Source organism: Danio aesculapii, chromosome 7, assembly GCF_903798145.1.
Source record: "Danio aesculapii chromosome 7, fDanAes4.1, whole genome shotgun sequence".
NCBI classification, from domain to species: domain Eukaryota; kingdom Metazoa; phylum Chordata; class Actinopteri; order Cypriniformes; family Danionidae; genus Danio; species Danio aesculapii.
The window spans coordinates 48,728,034-48,753,748 of record NC_079441.1 but is presented as its reverse complement, the minus strand read 5'-3'; the positions used below and the strand labels follow the sequence as shown (position 1 = coordinate 48,753,748).

The 25,715-nt window shown below is 35.0% G+C and overlaps 1 protein-coding gene across 2 annotated transcripts; it reads right to left on the bottom strand.

The window, feature by feature from the left end:
- Positions 1 to 2,564: 2,564 nt before the first annotated feature.
- rassf7b (Ras association domain family member 7b) lies at positions 2,565 to 25,346 on the bottom strand. Of its 2 annotated transcripts, none has more exons than XM_056462044.1 (6): positions 25,140 to 25,346; positions 11,316 to 11,465; positions 10,343 to 11,226; positions 6,762 to 6,918; positions 4,021 to 4,128; positions 2,565 to 2,848 (listed from the first exon to the last, which is right to left on the bottom strand). In XM_056462044.1, the coding sequence occupies exons 2-6, from the start codon at positions 11,416 to 11,418 to the stop codon at positions 2,817 to 2,819; spliced, it is 1,284 nt and encodes a 427-aa protein (XP_056318019.1). In that variant the 5' UTR covers positions 11,419 to 11,465; positions 25,140 to 25,346; the 3' UTR covers positions 2,565 to 2,816. The 2 variants fall into 2 exon arrangements, with proteins under 2 accessions (XP_056318019.1, XP_056318020.1); XM_056462045.1 differs by having other exon boundaries at positions 11,316 to 11,462.
- Positions 25,347 to 25,715: the final 369 nt, after the last annotated feature.

The window sequence follows — 25,715 nt, the reverse complement described above, 5'->3', positions numbered from 1 at the left end:
GGGAAAACCGCACTCCTACATCACGTTGCGGTGGGCCTCAAAACGGGAGGGATTTGGGTCCTGTTTAAACATCAGGAAATTGAAAAAAGGGACTTGTTGTGTTTCTATCACTCCTGTATGACTGTGGACACACTATACCTACACACAGTTCTGTCTAAACAGCTTACAAAAATTATTTTCTTCATAGGTGCTCTTTAAAGGCTCTGGCCCTGGAACTGTGGCCTTTCGTTTGCAAAGCAGAATAAGCTTCACGTTTACGGTGTCTTGTCTAGTTGGTCAAATAATCATTTACCAGGGCATGCATTAATTATATGGTTGTGACAGGACTGTCAGGCCCAAATCACACAAAGACCTATGATGTGTCCCAAACAAAATATATCGCTCCTTTGCAAAGAGCAATTTGGAGTAAAAACAACGGTCACCAAATTGAAGTGCTCAAAACTGCACACTATGAAGGGCCCTTGGAAATGAGAAATTGAAGGACACTTTGGGCCATGATCTCTTGAGAATTTGTTTGGTGTCGCACACTGCCTTTAGTATGGAAGGGCTCGTGCTTTAATCTCTTCAGAGGGACCCTCCGAAGGGATTAGGGCATAGGGATGAGCCCTTCGAATGAAACTCAGTGAGTGTCTGTCATCATGTCAGGGCCTGCTGCTCACAATAGCAACTGGCTTTGCTGTATTAAAGGGATAGTTCATCCAAATTGTAAATTCTGTCATTATCTACTCACCATTGACTTTTTTTTCGAAGCAGTTTGTGTTTTTCAGACTTTATTATTATATATAGTTTTTATATCACTTTTATATTATTACATATACTTTATATATATTATTTATATGGTAATGATATTAATTTGGGGGCGTTTACAAGCCAGAAAGCTGTCAGCAGTATTGTATATGCACAATATGATCAAAATGAACATTGAAATGATCTCACACACTCAAAACTGCTTATTAAAAATGAGTTGAATCAACACAATTCTTGAGTTTTATTGAGACAACTTAATTGTTTTATATTTGATCAACTTAAATTTGTAAAAAATATTAAGTTAACCTAATCAATTTGTGTTGGGACAACATGAAGGAATTGTGTGGAACCCTGCATTTTTACAGTGGATTAAAAAATATTTTTGCTGCTTTTTCAAACTGCTTATTAAAAAAAAAAGAAACAAACAATTCTTGAGATTTGTTTGGAACAACTTAATGTTCAATCCACTTAAATTTGTTAAGTTAACTTAAAGGATTTGTGTTGGGACAACATGAATGAATTGTATGAAACCCTGCATTTTTACAGAGCAGAACTAATTTTGAATGCTTTCTGTGCAACATTTTAGAAATGACTCCCCTTCTATTACTGTTTTTAGCTGCATATTCATGACCTTATATGCACACAGTATTGTGTCTGTCTATGTACAGTATACTGACAATAGCACGTATGTTTACGTTTATGCATTTGGCAGATCTTTCAGACACGACATTCATTGCATTTACATGACACTTTTTTCAGTTCTTGCATTGCCTGGTTTTCAAATCAAGCAGAAATTACTGTCATTACAAATGCTATGCTTTACTGTTTGAGTACAGCATAAACAGCAACATTGTGTATAGGGTGTAATAGCTATGTAATGTAGTTATGAATCAGGTTGTGTATTCCATGTGGTAGTGTTGTATACACTGTAAATAATACAGTATTTAGTTTTTAACAGTTTCCATATTTGTTTTATTTTGTGATTCATAAGTTTTCCGTTTATTCACGGTTGATATTTGCGATATGGGACCATGATCTCTGCTTTGTTGACTTCTGATGTTGAAAAAAATCAACTCTACGTTTTAATAAAGGTGACTTTTATTGACATTTTATTAATTTGAAATCATCTAAGAAATAACATATAGAGAAAAAAGTCTGTAAAATAACAGAAAATGTGCTGGCAGTTTATTACGATGTTTTATAGCATAATACGCAACACCAACACAGACAATATGTCACTTTAAACTATTAAATACACATGCCATACACTTTTATACACATATACACTTATTTAACCACACACTTACATGCCAATTTGCACATAACAGCTGCATATATAACGTTGTATAGTAATAAACACGTACATACACTTGTCAATCTGTATATTTGTACTCACCACTAAAAAATATATATTTATTATCTGTTTTTTGTCCTGTCTCTGTTATCCTGTTGCACTGTAGAAGCTCTGTCACGAAAACAAATTCCTCCTATGTGTGAACATACCTGGCAATAAAGCTCTTTCTGATTCTGATTCTACATTTTAAACTATTATTTTAATTAACCATTAAAAGTGTTCATAAAAGTCACTTTTTTTTAACGTTTTAAGGTTAAAAGTTCTTGGAAGAAAGATCAAGATTCTAAAATGCAAATAAAAAATAAAAACATGAATCATAAAATATAGAAAACTGATCATTTATGGATTTTTTTCACAGTGTTACGTGAGTCCGTATATCGTGTTATAATAAAAATCAATAAAAAAGTATTTGAATATAAATAGCAAATACATTTACAGTGAAAAAAAATCAAGCAGACGGAAATTTCACAATCATATCACTTTATTTCAGAATGTTTTTAGCTAATGACATACATACGCAGGTAGTTAAAATACAATAAAAAAATCTATTTAATAATTACAAAGACAGCACTGTATTTACATACATGTATTATACTTTCACAGAGTATCATATAAAAGAAAATACAATTAAAATACTCAGAAAAATAATAATAATAATGAAGTAGAAACAATATAAAGTGAACAGTGAATAATTCCTTGTGTCGCACTTCGGACTTTATCGCCATGATGTCTCTCTTGATGACAGGACTGCAAGACACATACAAACAATGAAATGAGGCTCTGGCCTTCATGGAGAATGATCGTAAAACATGTTCGTAATACAAATGGGATGGAGATGAGTGTGTGTGTGAGAGAGCGGTGGGCTGCATTTTGAAAAAAAGGTGTGGAAGGTGTAAACGAAGGAAAGAAAACACCCCAACAATGATTTTGTTAAGCTACTTATTTAAAACGAGCTGAAACAACACAACTCTTAAGATTTGTTTTATGTTCAATCCACTTAAATTTGTTAATTTAACTTAATCGATTTGTGTTGAGACAACATGAATGAATTGTGAGGAACCCTACATTTTTACACGGCAGCATAAATATCCAAAATTAAATGTAAAAACCCAAAATGAAACAAAAGGTGCTCTGTGGTAGCTTAAATAATGTGTCGCTGCCCTTTGGGTAAGGGATTCATCAGACTAAACAGCAAAAATCAGTCCAAGGCACTTGAAAATGTGGAAAAAATATTAAAAAGCCTTTATTGACAATATTAAAAAGCCTTTATTGACATTATTTAATATTTGTCCCACATTTTTCCAGTGCCTTGGACTGACTTTTGCTGTTTAAATGTAAAAATGTTTCATTATTTACAGTCTGACCTTGAGTTTGTTGCAACATTTCTATGCACAGAATATCTGAACAGAATCCACTCTAGGCAGTTTCATAGAAATACATGAGATTGATATTTCATTCTACTTATAACATTTGTGCCAGACAGGAACTATAAGGCAAAGCACATAGGTAGCTAATGATTTAGCTGAGCCTTGCGTGAAACAAAAAACCCACGGCAAAATTTGAAGGTGATTTCTTTTTATTTATTGCCTAGCAGTCACTATTAGCTGCAAGACATTACTTTCTGTCTGATTATAGAAAACAACATAAGGCAAAGTGAGTTTTTATTTTTTAGCTCATAGAACAAATGAATGATAGTGAACGTCAGCATTCTGTCTCATTGGCAGTAGAGTCGAACTGATCAGCAAAAGGCCATTAGAGTGCATTCCCCAGGACAAAGAGCCACCAGAGAGCAGAGGAGAGGAGGAGCGCAGTAAAATGAGAGCGCATTCTGGGAAGCGGAAAGAGGTAGAGGTGGAGAAGCAGGAGATTTAGGCCAGCAGAGGGCAGCGGTGTTCAAGCTGCGTGTCACACATACACACCCTCTGGATGAAGACTGGACACCAGCGGGTTCTGGAGGCTGCGCGGGTTTCCTAGGATTTGCTTGGCAGTAGTGCGAGGGTTAAACTCCAAGATGGAGGAATTTGAATCTGTTATAAACACACACAACAGTTGTAAGCGACAGTTGAGTTTGTAAAAGTAAACACATACTCTGGGAAGAGATTGAAAGACACCTAGATTTTACTGTAAGTGGCCTCAGAGTGATCAGATTGAAAGCGAATTTTCGTTTTTATGTAGGTGTACAATTCATTTAAAGCAGGGGTGCCCAAACTTTTTCATATGAAGGGATAAAAACCAAACTTGATTGAGGCTAGTGGGCCGAAAGTAAATATTGTTGCCATGGGTAATTTCCTAATTTATTTATATATATTAAAAAAAATAAGTAAAAAAAAAAGCTTTACATTAACTAATACAGTATTTATATTTTTTACATTTTTATAATGAACTTATTACAGCAAAAACAAACAAAAAAAAAATCATTATAATTGAATGGCGTTTCATTAATTTTTGTCTTGATTTGCTCGCCAATGTCTTCTGCTTAGTCTAGTGACCGTGTTTACATTGTATGAAATCAGATTTATTTACAACATCTAATTAAAACATTTCATTTCTGTTTGCTTTTTTTTTTTAGCTCAGCTATAAAACCAACAAATAATAAAAAAGGTCACGTCAAATTAAAAATGAAGACCCTCTCCATCATTCTCACTCTCTTCTCGGATAGGAAAGTGGGCCAAATTAAAGATTACAATGGGCCACCTTTTGCCCGTGGGCTCTACATTGGGCATCTGTGATTTAAAGGAATGAAAAGTTTGAGTGTCCTTCTTCTGCTGAACATAAAAGATGATATTTTGAAGGGTGTTGAAAACTGGTAGCCATTGACTTCCGTGGTTATTTTTTTCCTACTACGGATGTTATTCATCAAACATTCTACAAAATATCCTCTTTTGTGTTCCGCTGAAAGAAACTGAGCGTTGAAATTAACATTATTCGCCCTCCTGTGAATTTTTTTCTTTCTTATATATTGCCCAGATGATGTTTAACAGATTCAGGAATTTTTTACAGTATTTCCTATAATATTTTTTCTTCTGAAGAAAGTCTTATTTGTTTTATTTCGGCTAGAATAAAAGCAGCTTTTATAAAAACCCTTTTAAGGTGAATATTATTAGCCGAATATAAAATGAATGAATGAGTTCACTCGTTCCAACCTTGTTTGAGTTTCTTTCTTCTGCCTGGCACTAAAGAAGATATTTTGAAGAACGTTGGAAACCTGTAACCATTAACTTCATTAGTCCCCCTTTACCCCTAAAGTCAAGTGCTATCTTGAGGTTTCACCTACCCAAATTAAAAAGCTTCCCAAATCCACATGCAGAGGTGTAAATGCAAAAATTTGGTAGCGTTTTAAAGAAAACCTGTTGAATTTTCATAAAACACTGTTGAAAGAGATTAAAATAAACGTATATGTTGTCTGTGTTACAATAAACCCCTCCAAAAAAGGACGTTTTTTGTAAACCCTTTTTTTTTTGTAAACCCAAATTTGAAAGAGTCCCTTTTAGGATCTGTGTGGTTTAGCTTGCTGTAATTAATTTTGTTAAATCCTGCAAATGTCAGTAATCATAGGAAAAAAGAAAAATGTCTCTATCATAACCTGTGCAAAAGTTATTCTGTTCCAACTGATGAGAGAACGGAACCACATATGGGGGTATTGGGCCAGTACGGACCTTTAATATTTAAAGAATGCATAATTATTATTTAAATATTAAAGAATATTTCAAGTAAATGACGTCACAGAACCACTACCGAGTCCCAGAGTTTGGGAGTTAATCGATTTTTTTTTTTCTTCGATTGTCTATAGAACAAACCACTGTTACACAATGACTTGCCTAAACACCCTAACTTGCCTAATCATCTGGTCAAATATTCTGTACTGTCATCATGGCAAAGACACTTTTAAAAACTAATATGTTTTGAAATATGTTGAAAACATCTTCTTTGCATTAAACAGAAATTGTGGGAAAAATGTAGAGGGGGCTAATAATTCAGAAAAGCTATTAATCCTGACTTTAACTGTATAAAGGTTTGGAACTACTCGAGGGAGAGTAAATGATGTGTAAATTTTCTTTTTGGTGAGCGAATATTGTTTTTCTTTTTGGGAGCCTTAAGGATTATGAATGCACATATTTTTAGATAAAAAAAAGACAATAATGATCTTCAGCAAAATAGAATTTATAATAAATACGGTAACAGATATAAATTTACCTTTGTTCCAGAGGCAATAAGGCTTTACAACATTACATTATTTTAGTACGTTTTAAATTTACATTTCTAATACATGTGTTTTTTTACTATTTATGAAGTTATATATGAAGCATGCTGGATTGTTTATTTATTTATTTATTTATTTATTTTTATTTTAGTTTTTTCACTGTTTGTAAGTGATTTGTCTCTTTATGTGTTCGTTGTATCATGAAATGCTATTACCCTAATCTAAATCCTAATCTAATCTAAGTGGGATTAATAAAGTTATTAAACTTAAACTTAACAATCCATAAAAATATGTAATTTCCATAAGTAAGTTACAATTAATTTGAACTTATTGGCATCAGTTGTTTGATTTAGCTATTTGGAAATTTGAATGATATTCATAAAACATATATTTACTCCATGTAAAAGTATAAATGCACCCGGTTAAGAAATGGTTTGAGAAAATCCAAATTTTTCACACCTTCATCACTCTGTCCGTCAGGCTTGAGGAGAGCAAAATCCATCTCCTCGCTTTGCTGACTGGATTGTGCTGGAGTGACTCCTGTCTGCTGGATGAATTGCTGCAGGTTACACTGACGCAGCTCCTTATTCAGATCTTCCAGTTCTTTACTTTTAGCCTACAGGGGAGCATAAGAGAGATTTTAGATTTAGTGTTCAGAATTAATGTTTAATGGTCACTAGTTTCTCTTATCTTGTAGTGAAACACTCAAATAGACTTAACCTCTACATCATAGGTCTCAAACTCAATTCCTGGAGGGCCGCAGCTCCAACCCTGGTCAAACAAAGCTGATTTAAATAGTCAAGTTGTTCAAAAGAATCAGGAACATCTTCATTAGTTGGATCAGCTGTGTTTGATGAGGGTTGGAGCAAAACTGTGCAGAGCTGCGGCCCTCCAGGAATTCAGTTTGAGACCTATGTTCTACAATAAAGTCAAAACAGCCAAGTGATATTAATCTTAAAAAATAGTTCCAATAGTTCACTTGTTCCAAACTTGTTTGATATTCTTTCTTCTGTCAGACACAAAAGAAGATATTTTGAAGAATGTTGAAAACCTGTAACCATTGACTTCATTAGTATTAGTTTTTTCTACTATGGATGCCAATGGTTTTTAGATTTTTTCAAAATATCTTCTTTTGTGCTCAATAGTCCAATGAAAAAAACAATTGAAGATGAGTAAAAGATGACAGAATTTTCATTTATTCTGTGAACGATCCCTTTAAATGTAACTTTCATACATTACTTCCACGATCAGAAATAATTGTTAGATAAAAGCCCTTACTATGTTATATGCTTGATCTTTTTTTTTCCAGAAAACATTCACACCTGCAGCGGTGATCATGTTTATTATAGTATTTCTCTGAACTGCTAGATGAGCTTTGTCTTTTTTCCATAGAATATCATGTATAGTTTAATATAGAAGCTTGTAGATGTGACTTGGATTGTTGGTAATGACAACAACCTGTCAACAGATGCATATATAGCACCGCCCTTGGAAATGGGAGTAAGGCAACAATTTGAGCAATTGGTGTAGTGTGTAGGATGCCCTGAGGTTCAGTTAGTCATGCTGATAGAACAATATGCTCTTGTGTGACTGCAGGTAATGTACTGGTGTGAGGCAACAACTAAAGACGTTTTTTTGGAAAAAATACTGTATAGTCAGCAAGTCATTATCACAAACTAAACCTTCCAATGGCCAGTGACCTGAGAACAGCTATAGCAATATATATGTATATTTTTTACTAGCCACTTTTACTTAAACTGTATATGGTATATTTTATTTAATGTCAAAAAAAATTACAAAGCTAATGTTATGTTTTTCCTTTGACCCTAAATATTTAACCATAGAGCTTTTATTTAGGTGTAAAAACACAGGGAAACTCCTCTTTTGAAATTCCTCTCTTGTTGAGAAGGTTTTTTAAACCATCATTATTACACACTTGAGAAGATACAGTATTTGGTACATATTGTGTTTTCAATTGCACATTGGAAGTGAGTCAGACTCTTAGCAACTACAGATGGAGTTCATGTGGATCTCCTTTGTCGGCTGTTGCTTTGGTGTGATTTCCCGTTCTGAAATGCCAAATTCGGCATCCCTAATTCTGATTGGGAAAGTTGAATGTGTTGTTTGTTATTTGCCTAATAAATGGCAATAGGCTACAGTTTTTAATTTACAACTAACAGATTCCATATATATATATTTAGTAAATCCAAGGAATCATCTTTGAATAATTTGTTTCAGTGTAGCAGACTGAATACAAGAAATAAAGCAAAGAAGATTTATATTTCTAAAAAGGCATAACCCCTGAGCCCCACCTACCAATTGCATTATCATCATCATCATCATCATCATCAAAGGCCATTGGGATTTCTAAGGTGTTTAACAGCCAAAGCAACTTTTTGTAGTTAAAATTTTGGTTAAGTATATTTTGGTAAGTATATCAAGCTTTTAAATGTCCCGTGAAGTGTTTTGAAATGTGCATTTTATTCAAAATTTGACATAATCTCAACTGAAACACGAAGAGCGAGTGGGACATAAAGTAGCTCCTACCCTTTAAAAAAAAACAACACCAATAGAGTTTCATTTTACCACATTTCTGCATGTGAGAGTGGTTGAGATCAAGCGCATATATACATTCATTCATTTTCTTTTCGGCTTAGTGCCTTTGCGCATATATATACCTAATATAAACCATATATTCAATATTTAGCGCTTTGCCATTTTAAGTTGATCAGAACTCACTCAAAATATGTGGACAAAATGCTATGGTAAAAAAGTAGGCCTAATATTCAGACATAAACAAAACGGTAAAAAAAGCTTCTATTAATAATCATGTTTACAAAACAACCATCCAAAAACCATCGTTAGCCAACTAATATTGCAAGTTCCATCGTCACGATTATAGTTCAGCGATTTAGTGTTTCCTGAATCCGTCGTTATAGTGAATATACTTTAATTTATGCTATAAAACAGCTCTCCAGCATATATTTGTGAAATATGAAAAGCAACTGAAAGTGTCTTGAGGAGGTGGAGCATGTCAGATGCTAGAGAGCATTTGATTGGTCAAAAGATCTAATGAGAAACTAAACTATGAGGTGACGTGAAAACAATCGTTGATCTATTTAGTTGGAAGAGACAAACTGCAAGCTTTGGGTGTTTGTTTCAGGCTTATATCTTATAAACGTGAATTTTGTCACTGTTTTGGAGCACAACAGCTTATAGCATAGGTCTGAAACTGGATTCCTGGAGGGCCGCAGCTCTGCACAGTTTTGCTCCAACCCTAATCAAACACAGCTGATCTAAATAATCAAGGTGGTCAGGACTACTAAGCTGCGTCCCAAATGGCACACCATACAGTATGCACTTATGCACTTACACACTCAACAGCATAGTATATGTATGTAGTGTCGTCCCAAATGGAACACTAATGGTTTTTTTACCAAGCGGAAATTCAAACCGTTTCCCTGATGACGTTTGACGGTTGCCGTATTAGTGAAATAAATGACCAAACTACCAAACAATACCTGCATGAGTATAACTGCATTCACCACCGGGAGGCAGCATAATTACTCTCATAAGAGAATACTGCTTTCACAATTCAAAATAAATAAAGTAATCCAACATCAGTGCCCGAAAGCTCCACCCCTTCTGCTTCGTGAGCAAAGCCGTGGTCGTTGAGTGTGTGAAGTGTCCAACATTCCACAATTCATTTTACCGGTTAACTAAGTGCATCATCCAGGTAGTTAAAGTTACTTAACGTAATTAAAAGCACTTATTATTTTTAAGAGTTTTCAGTGTGAAAGCACTACCTACACTACTTATACTACAAAATGGCGTAGAATAGTGCATAAGTATGCGATTTGGGACACACCTCTAGAGACTTTGGCTTATAGACATCCTTAAATCGATCTAAAAAACTTTTTTATTTTAATTTCACAAGAGCTTTAACTACCCGTATACCTTGGTTGATTTATGCAGTTGTAAGAAATGTAACCAAGAAACAAGTATGCTTAATGTTGAGTAATAAAATCAGTAATACAGACCTGCAGTTCTTCATCCGCCAGCCTTAGTGCCTTTTCTGTCTCTTCAAACGATGCCTGCAGCTCAGCCCCATGACGTTGATGGTTGACCAGCTGCTCTTTGGCTTTAACCACAGATTCTTCAACACTGGGCCTGACCTGAAGCATACCATTTCTCTTAGTCTCAATGAGCACCTGAATCTCTCGCTGTAGCTGCTCTGATTGGCTGTCTGTATCGTGCAGCTTTCGGTTTTGTTTATCTAGGGCAAATTGGAGTTCATTTTTTTGCCGTAGGATGTCCTTTTCTTTTTGAACTTCGGACTTAAATTCATCTTCCCAAAACGTAGCATGGGCCAGCTCTGTCTCGCTCCGTCTACAAGCCTGCTGTAAGCGGTCCATTTCCTCAAGGAGTTCAGGAGAAAGTGTTGGAGGAGGAGAGCGCTCCCAAACGCCCAGCTCCCTCTCGAAACCCTCCAGCTGGGCCTGCAAAGACTGCAGCTGCCCTTGTTGTCGAAGGATCTGCTGATAGAGAGCGTCTTTGGATGGAGCCGCTTGGGCAAGTGACGAAGAAGGCGATGGAGATGCCCCTCGTGCTTGGGAGTCTTTGGGTGGTTTTTCAACCTGCTTCACACGAGTTCGGGGTGACGTGGAGGGGCCCAGATTGAACGTAAGAGCTTTTTTGGGCTCTTTGTGTTTGATGGGAACTGGGTCTGTAGGTTTATGTATTTTAGGGGCCCGACTTTGGTCTGGAGTCTCACTGGCCGTGGGGCCAGTGCGACGTAGAATAAATTGCACTTCATTGCCCAACTGGCCAAGCTTCGCAAGTGCCTCCAATGGGCATTCATTGGCCATAAGCTGCCGTTCCTTATCCCGTAGTTTCTGGATGAGAACATAACGACCAGTTTGCCCTGGAGATGGCATTACAATTGTTAAATGTAAAAATACAGCTGGTCAAAAGGTAAAATAGAGAGAAAGACAGAGGTATTCTGTAACATACCTATAGCCTGGGCAAGAGCGATGACTACATCCTGACAAGATGTGTCTTCTGTGAGGCCACAGACGACACGGGGAATGCCATCCACCCACACCTTCAGCTCCATCACTGCGAGAAAGTCAGTACGGGGTCTCTCTACATGACCATGCTCTGCTGAACAGACATAGAAGATCAGTTACTTACTGTAAAGTTTAGAGAATTATTACCTAAATAATTAACTAGATGGTAAAGTTTTAAAGACTTGTGCAGTTAGGGACTGATTAATGTGTTGTTAGAAGGCATATCAGATTATCACCCTTTGTTCTGTTATTAAGGGAGATATTTTATAGTCATAATATTTTAGTCCGTAATAGTCTTAATATTATACCTGAACTTTTAAGTGAAATGGATTTGACACATTTAGCCTTAGTTCAAGCTTAGTTCATTGAAACTAAATAATAAAAAAACTTTTATTTTTACAATGTTCTGACATGCTTCTGGGACATCTATTAAAAATAACCAAATGTTAGCAAAGTGTAAACCATTTCAAAACACATGAAACACATGAAGTCAAAACAAAATTTACAATGTTTATTTTGCTAGTGCCTAGTGCACATTGCTATTCCATTGACCTTATTGACGCAGCCATTAGAATCTTTTTGGCTCGAGACTAGGGTTGGGCCTATAGACGATGCCATCGTCCATCCCGATGGCCGATAGACACCACGATGCTGAGCCGACATCGCGATACTACTACTACACTGCTTTAGTCTTTTGCGTTCACGCTTATGCTTAGTAATATTAGCGAAAACCTCATATACTGTTGATTGGTTCCTGTTGGTTGTGCACCTTTATTACCAACCAAGTCTGTTGACACCATTATAACGACATAGATCACTCTGCCTATTCATGTCAGAGTCCCGCGGAAAAAGTGATTGACAGGTGGTAATTTGTGTGTAGCTTATCTATTTATTTATGATTTAGTTATGGTAAAACAAAGACCATGCGGCTCAGGTAGTTGAAACAGTAGGCTACTAATAATTAATTAGTTATGAATTATGACGACGATGCCATCATCCATCGCGATGTTTCATATTAGACATCGTACAATGCCAAATTGGTCGACATCGCCCAACCCTACTCGAGACTTCCCATTCACTTTCATTGATTTCAGCTCTTTATGCTGCTTGATTTCGGCAAACTGCGTTAATTATTACTAGTCATTTCTCCCATTGTCAACTGAATCGGAAGTTCTAAAACAATTGCCTCAATACCTCAATAAAAGTGTCAGAAACTTCCAGAGCCCAGACTGTTCACACAGACTTTAATATTTAAATTTGGCTTATCACATATGAACACTGATCAATGCAAAACATAGAGGATCTTAAATATGTGAAAAGGAAGTTCTAATACAGTATGTCCGCTTTCATAAACAGGAACAAACCTCACTGTCTCCTGCAGACCAAACAAGCATGTTTGAGCTTCTCTTTACTTGTTTGATGTGTGCTATGTATGTGCATTGATGTTACAGATATGTAACTTGCACACTGTTGTACAGTATGTAGTAAAGCTTAAACTAAACCTTTTTGTTATCTAAAATGGTTGCGTTTTGGTGATAATGTAAGACCTGGGTTAAACTGCTTGATGATTAGTTTTACAATTTTTAATAAACACTTCAAAGCATTAGATTTTTGGTTCTGTGACCTTGAGAGACCGAAATCTTTCAGGGCTCTTTAAAAACCTTTGTAATCATGCGTTGAGGAAGAATGAAAACCTTCTGTGTTTGAAACAACATAAGAGTGAGTAAATGATGACAAAATCAATCAGTTATTTAATTTATGATTGATGCACTTTTAAAGGGCACCTATCATGCAGATCATCTTTTGTAAGCTGTTTGGACAGAACTGTTTGTAGATATAGTCTCTATAGTCAACAAGTCTCTTTTTTTAAATTTACTGACGTTGAAATAGGATCCAAACCCCAGTGATTTTAAGGCCCACCACAACGTAGGACTGCAGTTTTCCCCGCCCACCGAAATAAGTAACAGACACCATGTTTGGACAAAACTGTCAGTAGGTATAGTGTGTCCACTGTCATTTTAGAGTGATATAAACACAATAAGTCTCTTTTAAATTTGACCCAAATCCAAGTGATTTTGAGACCCACCGCAACATGCCGTAGAAGTGCAGTTTCCCCACCCACCAAATTGCTCAGACAGACGTCATGTTTCTATAATAACATGTATACACATGTCCACGGAACATTTTTTTTTGCAAATAAACTGGGCTAAAAATATTTGTTACAACTCTCTGTGATTTTTATGAGTTTAGAACGTTTTTAAAACAGAGCATGTTTGTAAAAAAGAGTAAAATTGCCATGTAGTCCTTCCATGGCCACATGTTGTCAATCATATATATATATATATATATATATATATATATATATATATATATATATATATATATATATATATATATATATATATGTATGTGTGTGTGTGTGTGTGTGTGTGTGTGTACAACAAACAACATTCGTGTGAGACTCATCATTTCACAAAGCTTGAATAAACTCCACTAATGAGCTGTATTTCAGCTTCATCTGAGTCTGTCTCTGTCACCGACGGCTGTTTATCTGACGTAATGCATGAGAAGCAGACAAGCATGTTGGAGAAGTGGGCGGGGAGAAGCAACTTATTTGCATTTAAAGCCACAGGCTACAAAAACAGCAACACTGTATTCAGACACTAAAATGGGCAGATTCTGGAGGCTATAATAAATAATCTGATGGGTATTTTGAGCTGAAGCTTTACAGATACATTCTGGAGACACCAAAGGCATATCTTACATCTTGTAAAAGAGGTAAAATAGGAGCCCTTTAGAGATGTTTAATCATCCCTACTACTAAATATCTATACCAAGCTCACCATAAACTATAACACTCATACTGTTTTGCCATTAGATTATGAGGAATGCTGCTTTACAAGTCAGAGAATGACAAAGTGTGCTTCGGATTAAACCAATGAATGGCATAATGTATTAAAACAATCTTACTGTTCAATGTTCTTGTACTACACTAGAGATATGTGGTGTAAATATTATGTAATTATGTAGATGTAGGAAGACTGTTCAAAGGAGGTACTGTACAACAGGATGATCACTTTAAATCTGACACCACATCGCTCTAGATGTTATATTACACTAGTAAATACTATGGAAATCAATGATTAAAAGTTTCTAACCTCTCAAAAAAAAAAAACATCATACTCTTGTTTTGAACAAGTGAAATGTCTGTAAACAAAGTCTTTAAAGACAGAATTTTCATTTTTGGGTGAACTATCCCTTTAAGCACAATCAGGCTGTAAATTAATGTCTTTCAATACAACTTATATGTCATTTCACCAGCAATTCAAGCCAAAAACTCTTCAAACATCACACTGAAAAGTCATTTAAAGCCATTTATATATATATATATATATATATATATATATATATATATATATATATATATATATATATATGTATATATATATATATATATATATATATATATATATATATATATATATAAAGGCTGAGATGCAACAATCAAAATTGCTTCAGTCAGAATTTCTCCTCTCGTGCTTAATATTAAATTGTCAATTAATAATATTGTGTACGTAATTATTAAATGTGTTTTAAAGAGGCACATGTTTTACATTCCTGCTGGCAAAAACAGACACTGACTCTTTGTCTGCCTTTTTTCATTAAATATGCTCTGCGAACTAGAGTTGAAGTAGATTATTTCTTATGTCCCCAACCTGCACATAATGCCTGACACCTCAGGCAATCATTAACCAACCTTCACATTCCTGTAAACCATGAAACTGTGCTCACATGCTCAAAGAATGTGCGTACTGTACTCACAGTCATAACACTTCTGCCTTTCAGTCCAGATCATTCATTTGACAAAATAACCATAGAGATAAGGTGATAATGTTTAGATAAGTACTCTATCAGTCAGTTGATCCACAGAACACAGTTCAGGTTTTGTGGTTTGTTTTGTTTTTTAGGTCAAAGAATAAAATGGAGGGAAATACAGATTTATTCTGTCAGTCAGCCTCCACAGAACATGCCTCAGGTTTTGTGGTTTTTATTTCATAATAATATAGCAACAGAGATGTTATGTCTTTGGCTTGATTAAGGCACACCTATGGAAAATGGAGTAATCATTGACTTATTATCTGCACAATGACCTTCGCAGATTTAACCTCAATACAATGTTAAGCTAAAATGTTGGAATGTTTTGTTTTACGCAAGTGTTAATACGGTTTTCACACAATAAATCGGTTAATTAGGAGGTAAGTTTATTTTTCTGCTAAAAAATCAATCTATGTGGTTGTTTTACAAATAAAAAGCTCCAAAATATCTGTAAAGTGTGATGTTAATGTTCTGGCATTGAAACAATTGTCCCTCGGTGTAACATTTTAACCAGAAGGAATAATTTAATGCAAAAATGTAAATTTCTGTTTATTTTTTTTTACTCTTAGGCCATCCAAGATTTTTTTCTTCAGTAGATTGCTGATTTTTTTTACAAATTGATTCAAATATGCAACTTTGTAAAATACTTTTAATTTCTTAGTTGTAACAAACTTTCAACTGCTTTAAAAACAATTAAATTACAGTACAGAGAAACACAAAAATATGTTCTATGTGAATTGGCCGTTACTGTAAACAAAGTAACTGCGTCATAACTCTCCCATTGCTGTATGCCCGTATTGTATGTGTACTCAACAGTACTGGAAACATGAGCTGTTCATTTTCCCTTATCAACAAGAAGTACCCTTTATTTTAGTTTATAAATTATTTTATAAATACATTTTTTTATAATTTTTATAATTTTTTTTTTACATTTTTTTAAAGTACATAAGTATTATTTTTGTATTTTTTTCCACCAGCAGGACAGGCATTAGTTAAGTTAGGGTATTTAAATCAATTGTTAATACTGGTGTGCATCCTAAGACAAAACAAGGTGATTGACTTATTTTAAGATGTCACTGCAAGTTATTTTCAGTAAGACACCTGAAACATGCATTTTAGGACTAGCCTTAAGCATTGTCAGCGAAACTGGGAGAGTATGTAATACTCACACAACCCCACCCCTAAACCCAACCGTCATTGGGGGATAAGCAAATCATATTAAATTGTGTGAATGAGATTGTATGAGTTAATACGAATTAGCCACTAAATCAAAAAGTTACAAATGGTAGTGAGATCGTGTTGGTGTTTCAAAATGCTGGGTATCAAGTCAGGTCTCATTTCCACACACACAAAAAAAAATCCTTTTGTGAAAATAGTAAGATCATGAACGTTCATTGCTATATGTTCAGTCTATTGGCATCATTTTGACAATGTTTAAATTTGAACAAAAAAATTACACAATACAAAGGAAGAATGTCTAAACATCCTAAATGTGCAGTGTTTAGGGTACTGCAGGGCCAGAGTTGCGAGTAAGTTTTGTTGTAAAGCACACCATGGTGGTCTCTTTAAGCCACAGGGCTTCAATCCTGTTCCTGGAGGGCCACTTTCAGCATATTTTAGCTTCTACCCTTAACACACCAGAACCATCTAAAGGTCTTACTGAGCACACTAAAAACCTCCAGACATATGTGTTGAGGCTAGTTGGAGCCAAACTATACAGGAAAGTGCTCCTCCAAGGCTGTCTTTAGAAACCCCTGCTTTAAGAAATATTTCTAACATCCTATTTTACTAGTAAATTCAAAAATACATATTCAAAAAACCGTACAGGAAAAAAGTAGAGCATATATGTGTTGCGCACAAGAGGTATTATCCTCGCTGGTTGCTGGAGAGCACATCCATTTTCATCCTTCCAGACTATAAAGCCCGTAATGCCTTGCAACCACACACCAGACTCAGTTCACCCTCTGATTACACTGACACAGTGGTAGGACATTATTACTGACTACATGGACTATATATACACTACTCTCACATCCACCCTTTACCAAGAATTGTTAATCTGTTGCTCCTTTACAAAACATTTTCTTGTATTTTGGCTTTTCTTGTTTTTGACCCCTGTACTGTTTAATGGTACTTTTTTGCAACCCGCTCTGACCCTTTTGTCTGTTTCTCGGATTCTGCTTTGGATTTTCTCTATTGTTACGTATGCTCATATTCGACCTCTGCCTGACTGACTATTCTAATAAATCTGCATTTAGATCTGATTTCACATTTTCCTTTCACAACAGCAGTATGTCAATAATGTTGTTTTAAAATATGACTAAGCCTGTAAGTGCCATTTCAAATGCCAAAAATCTGCATAAACTGTAGATGAAAGAAAATTAGAAAATGCCAATAAGTACATAATATTCATTCATTTTCTTTTCGGCTTAGTCCCTTTATTAATCAGGGGTCGCCATAGCGGAATGAACCACCAACTTATCCAGCATATGATTTCCGCGGGTGCCCTTCCAGCCGCAACCCATCAATGGGAAACACCCATACACACTCATTCACACACATACACTACGGTCAATTTTTAGTATACCCAATTCACCTCTAGCACATGTCTTTGGACTTGTGGGGGAAACCAGAGCACCCGGAGGAAACCCAAGCAAACACAGGGAGAACATGGAAACTCCACACAGAAATGCCAACTGACCCAGCCGAGGCTCGAACCAGCGACCTTCTTGCTGTCAGGCGATCGTGCCACCACGTTGCCCAATATATAATATAATATAATATAATATAATATAATATAATATAATATAATATAATATAATATAATATAATATAATATAATATAATATAATATAATGGTTTCTGGTCTTTTCTGCCTTTTGAACCACAAAAATCTGCCATTAAATGTGGAGACCCATAAAAGTGCCCACTTTTTTTTACCTGGGACATTCCAATGCAGAAATTTAATACCATTAACCCTAAACCAATACAAGAGCAGGGACATCAAAGATTCAATGGTACTTCTAAATTACTACCAGCTTAGCAATGCATTATTATGGGATGAAAAGGGAATCAAAGAAACCAGTATAAAGAATCACACACTACAACAAATTAAAATAGTTAGATAATTGTTGACATTGTTAATCACTATACAGTATACTATTCTGTTTCACATTACTCCTTCAATGCTCATCGTTTCTTCTTCATGTTTGAATGGCCAGTTATTTGAATATAGTGTTTAAGGTGCGAATCTCAAATATGCTTTGGAAAAAAACATTTCTTTTTTTCTTGTTTGCCTGTCAACATGGGCTTTGAAGAGTGCCCAGGAAGGCACATGCTACCAGAAACATATGGCAAACTAGAAATACTGGTTTGGTGCTTTTTCTTCCGTCTGATGATGACAGATGATCCATTGTAGGCCTAAAACCTCTACATGTTTGACATCTGTAAAAAGAACAGTTTTTTTTTTCCACCTCCAATGTCATCGGGATGTTAATATACACTACATAAAAGAACATGGGGATAGTTTAGCCATGAAAGATGTTGGCGTAGCTTTATGAAATTATGGCTGAACTATAAAAAAAAATTATGGCAAAGATGTTTTATCACGATATTGTTACTTTAACATGTTAACAACAAAAATACTCATTGCTTTATTGTATATACCTGTTGTTCAGAATTAATATTAACCAAATTAACTTGGAAAAGGATTATAATGTAATGTAATGTGTGTATTTATATAGCGCAATTGTGTATGACCACAAACCCAAATCGCTTCACAATCATAAGGGGGGGGGGGGGGGGGGTCCTCCACACCACCACCAGTGTGCAGCATCCACTTGGATGATGTGATGGCAGCCACAGGACTATTGGCGCCAGTGCACTCACCACACACCAGCTATAGGGCGAGTGGAGAGACAGTGTAACAGCCAATTCAGTGGATGGGGATGATTGGGAGGCCATGATGGTTAAGGGAATGGCGGGAATTTGGCCAAGACACCGGGGTTACACCCTCTTTACGAGAAGTGCCACATTATAAAGTGCAACGGGTAACACTTTACAATAAAATCTCAATCCTAAATGTTATAAATATTATGCTTTGTAATCAGATTGTGACTATACAGTTTTAACACATCATTAATGTTAACTATTGGGGCCTTATTGAGCTAAGTATAATAGCCCTATAAATAGTTTTTTAATAGAATTTTAAAATAGAATTTTAATGAAACTATTAGGATAACCAATTCTTGACCCTTGGGTTAAAGAGCTCTCAGATGTTGTTACAAAAATCACAATTTATATCCTGAAGATGAAAGAAGTTTGGTAACACTTTGGTTTAAGCAACAGTTCACACCATTTACTACTATTACCTGCATATTATTAAGATATGAACTGTTTATTAGCACTTATAATGTATGATCTTATTTTACATCCCTAATCTTATCCAATATCTAAGCTTAACTACTACCTTGTTAACCAATAATAAGCAGCAAATTAATGTAGTAGTTTATTGAGCTTAAAGTCTTAGTTAACGATTTTTTAATGGTATACATTAAAATAAAGAGTGATCATAAGTTCTAACGGGTTATAAATGACATGAGGGTGAATAATTATTCACAGAATTGTCATGTTTGGGTGAACTATCACTTTCTATTATGCCATTTTCACTCATTGAACCAAGCACCAAGAAAATAGTTTGAAGGTCCCGTGAAGTGCTTTGAAATGTGCCTTTTTTATTCAATGTTTGACGTAATATCAACTGAAGCATAAAAGAATACAGTAGCTCCTCCCCTTTGAAAAGCATTTGCAATGCCAATAGCATTTACTTTTTATCACAGCTCTGCCAATGAGAGCGTTTTAAAGAGCGTCTCAGACACTAGAGAGCATTTGATTAATCAGAAGCTTTGATGAGAAACTGAAGTATGAGCTAAAGTCAAAACAATCGTTGATTTATTTAGGTGAAAGTGACAAACTGCAAGCCTTGATTGTTTGTCTTTTAAATGCAAATTTTGTCACTGTTTTGGAGCACACTTGTGTATATATACCCTTAATACTAACATACTGATACTAAAAAACATTATTTCAATTTCACGGGACCATTAAACCGCCTGAATTGCACTTGTTATATGAACCAGCCAGAAGCAGGCTCAGGGATGTGTCTCACAGGCATCAGGTTTCTTGTGTCAAAGGGGTGAAACTGGCCTGCCTACGTAGAAGAGCATATCTAAACCTTCCCCATTGTGTGCCAAAGGAGGAGTGTTACTCCCTCCCTCTCATCTGAGTTCATTGACGACTGCAGGTAAATAGTGTCTCCAAACAAAGTACGATACTTTTGGTATGCGGCATTACAGGTGTATCAACCTCGCTTTTCCTGCTGAAGAAATTCCACTTACGAAGACAAGGAACAGGAAAGAGCAGAAGGAACGCGCTTGTTCCAAATTGAAAAAGTATAAAGAGGTCACAGTAAAATCTGTGTTAAATGTACATTATCACTTTTATATCAGCTCATTTGCCATTTCTCACGTAAACTTATCTATAATGGTCAAACATCTAGTCGCTTACATCAAACCCATAGCATGACTGTAAGCAAAATATTCCCTCTTGTAAATTTAAAATGGTCAGGCTGATTCTGAAAAACAGGTTCATAATTGTCATTGTTGGTTCTATGAAGAATCTTTAAAATTCATGCAACCATTTCATTAAAAAACAAGACGGTTGTTTATCGTGGAAAATGTATATTTTTAAATTCTCTTCGCATTAAACTGGTTATTTTAAGAACCATTCACTGAAAGGCTCTTTGAGCAAACAAACAAGGTTCTTCTGAAGCACTGCTGCAAAAACCCCATTCAAAGAATGTGGAGCTTTACTGTGAAGCCAAACATAAATCCCCCCACTGGGATTCATTTTAACAGTGAAAGGTACTTAAGGGGATAATTCATGCAAAAAGGAAAGTTCTATCATCATTTCACTTGTCACAAACCTGTTTTTGTAAAGCTGTAGCCATTGACTTCCATAGTAATTGTTTTTTTTTCCTAAATGAAAGTCAATGGTTACACTAAAAAATATCATAATCGATTTGTCCTGACAGCATCAGTTTTTAGGTGATTAATTTAAAAATTTTCTAACTTAATTTTATTTTATTGTATTTTAGTTATGCAAGCTGTTTTAAGTCAGTTTAACATAACATAAGTTCAATGCACTCATAAGGTTAATTTAATTCAGCTTAAAAATGTAAGGCAGCCAGGATTTATTTTTAGTGTATAGGTTTCTAACATTTTTTAATTAAATATCTTCTCGTGTTTATTGTTCAACAGAAAAGGGAAACCATAAAAACCTTAAGGCCGACTAAATAAAGTAAATATTTAGTTTTGGTTGAACTAATAATAATAATATTAATAAATACCCTTTTATTAGTCATATTTGATTGTTGTTTTACTATAGAAATGTGAAACAAACTAGCAGTAACATTCTGTTATTAACTAGCAGTAATTATTCTGTTATATAACTTGAAAAGGATAGCTTTCTTTTCTTTGGATATAAAGTAAAGCCACTGCACTGTTCAGCTCTATCCGCTTGTTAGGTTGACGTGTTGGTGACGTATGAAATACTGTTTCCGGGTCCAAGCCGTCACTCAGTTAATTTGATATAAAGTCATAGTATACACAACAATCTCTGGGCTTGCGGCATCACAAATACCAAAATTGTAACAATTTATAAAAAAATGTATTACTTTCTGGCCATCAGATATAAGGCATGGATATATACATTGTGACTGTGATTTTCAAGAGTATTACAGCGCTTTGTAAACTGTAAACGTTTATTATAATCATTTGATGAGTCTCCCTATACAGTCTGATATAGCGCTTGGACCTGGAAGATGCTTCGTCACACTTAAGCGGATAGCATGCTTGTATGTTTGGTGTATAAGTCTCTCTTTTTTTTTTAACAATATCTGAATCGTGGGCTGACCAGTAGCATTTGATTCGGAGGGTCCTTTTGCTGTAGATGAAACAGTCGTAAAAAAAAACAGATAAAAACTGTACATAGAAATGGTATAACAGAAAATGTTTTTCAAAACATTGACTTTTCCAAACCACGGTAAACCTTGAAACCGGTTATCGTCCCATGCCTAAACATACCTGATATTAATAATTTTAAATAATTGGTTCTGTCTGCTGTTCTTGTGTGTGTTTATATATATATATATATATATATATATATATATATATATATATATATATATATATATATATATATATATATATACAGTTGGAGTCAGAATTATTAGCCCCTCTTTGATTTTTTTTTCTTTTTTTAAATATTTACCAAATGATGTTTAACAGAGCAAGGAAATTTTCACAGTATGTCTGATAATATTTTTTCTCCTGGAGAAAGTCTTATTTGTTTTATTTTGGCTAGAATAAAAGCAGTTTTCATTTTTTTTTAAACATTTTAAGGTCAAAATTATCAGCCCCTTTAAGCTCTATATTTTTTTCAATAATCTACAGAACAAACCATCTGCTCTCTGCTAAACAAAAATTGGGGAAAAAATAAACAGGGGGCTAATAATTCTGACTTCAACTGTATATCTGCATGAGTAACCATAACTTCCACAAAGAATAACCGCACACAGTCAGTGTAGATTGGGAGTGGTCCTCCTCTCTCTCAAACATCCTCACCGAGAGACAGCCTCTCCATTATATTTACGACATGATTCACTGCCTTGAGCTAAAGGAGCATAAATCACACAGGCTGCTCATTCTTTTTCTTTTATGCGTACTGATTTAATCACTAATGTTTTTCAAAACGTGTTTCGACATTCATCATTTAATCTGCCTGACTTACACCGTTTTTACCTGCAAGTGCTCAATTAAAGGTGTAGTTTACCCAAAAATGTAAATTCTGTCACTGTTTACTCATCCTTTACTTGTTTCAAACCTTTAAGAGCTTTTTTCTTCTGTTGATATTTTGGAGAAAGCTGGAAACCTGTAACCATTGACTAATAATTCGTTTTTCCTGCTATGGAAGTAGATAGTCACAGGTGTTCAGCTTTCTTCAAAATCTTCCCAGACAGAAACTCATGTTCGGAACCACTTAAGGCTGAGTAAAATAGTGAGTACATTTTAAGTTAAGGGTGATCCATCCCTTTAAGGCAAATCAACCAGTAGTCTTTATTCACAGCTTGTGAACAGCCTTAGATGTGACTGTGTAGCTTGTTTTGCATATCCAAATAAAGTGACATCATTTTGTGAGGTGAATGGAATGTAGAAGAATTTAAATGGAAATTGATGTAATCAAATACTTCCTTGAATGATTCAATGAAAGAATCTAGTAATGCAGAAAGCAAAAGATTTAATTTCATTGATCTCTGTGTTGATAAGACTCCTGTTTGTGGTTAGTGTTTTGCAGGAAATATGAAATGAGTAGATTACGAAGGTAAAAAAAAAATGATTTGTTGGATTCTGCACACTAGCACACTGTAAAAGCCAACAGTCAACTTTATCAAATGAAATGAGTGTAGTTAACTAAAAATTGACTGAGAGTTTTGAACTCTGTGTTGAAGATAATGAGTTAAATAAACATCTCATTACTTCAACTTAAATGGAGTAAGCTCACAGTACTCATATAGATTAGTTTTTAACTCAAATGGTTTGTTGCAATCGGTTTCCTCAAATGGTTTGAGTTATCTTAACTTATTGGGATTTACAGCGTGCAGTAAGTGGTTGCAAACAATTCATATGGGCTGAATTTAAACAAATTACGTTGAACATTACTAAATTGTTTTTCTTTGTTTAAATTCAGCCATTTTAAATAGTTTGCAACCACTTAACTTGAAAAAAAAATTAAGATTTAAAAAAAAATCTGCGAACTACAAAGTATTAAACAATATCGGCTGATTACAAACTTTGCAGACCAATTCAGTTTTTAAAATTTTATTTCTGAAAGTAAAGTAAACTATATTTTTAAAAGGTTATAAAGAGAAACATTCGGTAATGACCTTATTTTGTAACATTCCAGTCTCTCTTTGATGTTCAATTTTCAAACAGCAATTAGTTACTTAGAGCGGCCTGAAGAACTCCAAGAACTTTACGAGATTCTGAAATGCCGAGAGATAAACAAACGGATCCTTATTAGCACTAAGTGCAAATCGCAAATACAAACTCTATACAAAGTTGAAACCAAGTAATAATTTACTCAGGCATTATTCAAGCCGACAAGTACACAAGTGAGCTGACAGCTGCAGTTTTCACTAAGAGAACAGCACATGTCCGACAATCTACACAGAGAGTCAAGCAAAATACATTAGTGATAATAAACACTTAATGATGACTAAACAATTCTGACTAATTACCTTCAGGCATTTTGTTTTCATGAATAAAAGCAGGTTTTTACATAACAAGAAACCTGCAGCAGGTTCTTTTTGTACTCTTTTTATCAGACTCTTCCAAAAATAACAATAGTTAAACTATTTAATTTTAAAAATCCCTTATTACGTTAATTTGCACAAACTTGTTGAATAAATTTAAGACTACTATCCAAACACAACTTGAACCACTTTGTTCTTATTTAGCTACACTGTCAAATTTGCTGAGTTCCACACAATTCCTTCATGTTGTCCCAACACAAAACGATTAAGGTAACATAATTGTTTTCACAAATTTAAGTGGATTCAACATAAAACAGTTAGGTTGTCCCAAAAACAACTTAAGAATTGTGTTGTTTTAACTCATTTACAATAATTGGAACAAGCCCCATGCAAGTAAGTATGAGTGTACTTTCTATTCCAGATAGAATGGAAACACTAGTGTGAAATCTGCTTCATTTTATTGCCATATCTGTCGACAAACAAGACAAACCTGCTGGTTAGACAGAAAGCTATATTTATATTTACCTTAGAGTTGAGAGTTCGCTTCTGTGTGTCCTCCTTCCTGGTTACCATGTTCATTCATAATATTAAAAAAAGTACCATCTCCAAATTGTCTTATAGAAAGTCAAACCAGTAACGCAGATGTTGTCCAACAGGTGTTGTTTTTCCTGTCTCTTGGAGCAGGATTAATGGCGTCCTGCTCGTTTCGTCTCCTGAAAGTGACTCTCTCTTTCCGCTCTCAACAATGCTGACACATACCACAGCCTTTCCCATGCTCCTCCCCCTCAACAGGTAATACCAGCCAAAGTGCGCTCTCTCTCTCTCTCTCTCTCTCTCTCTCTCCTCTCCTCTCCTCTCCTCTCTCTCTCTCTCTCTCTATCTATCTGTCTTTCTTGGTCTCGTTCTTTGTCAAAGTCTTAAGGGCTGTTTGTGAAAATGGCACAGTTTACAGTAGTACTTTTTATTTTTATGGTATGATTGTTCTGCTGTAACAAAGTTGTGGTCATTGTGTCCTGTATAGATCAAATGACTTCCTCTATGTAACAGAGACTGAATGACTTCCTTTTATTAGATTTCTTGATGATACCTGCCTGTCAGAAA

Bases quoted from the DNA above. Each gene is read 5' to 3' on its own strand.
- rassf7b (XM_056462044.1), bottom strand. From the start codon at position 11,418: ATGGAGCTGAAGGTGTGGGTGGATGGCATTCCCCGTGTCGTCTGTGGC. The intron at 11,227-11,315 runs GTATGTTACAGA...TGCCATCTCCAG, and splicing joins CGCTCTTGCCCAGGCTATAG to GGCAAACTGGTCGTTATGTT. The intron at 2,849-4,020 runs GTGTGTATGTGT...TGTGTCTTGCAG, and splicing joins GTCCAGTCTTCATCCAGAGG to TCCTGTCATCAAGAGAGACA.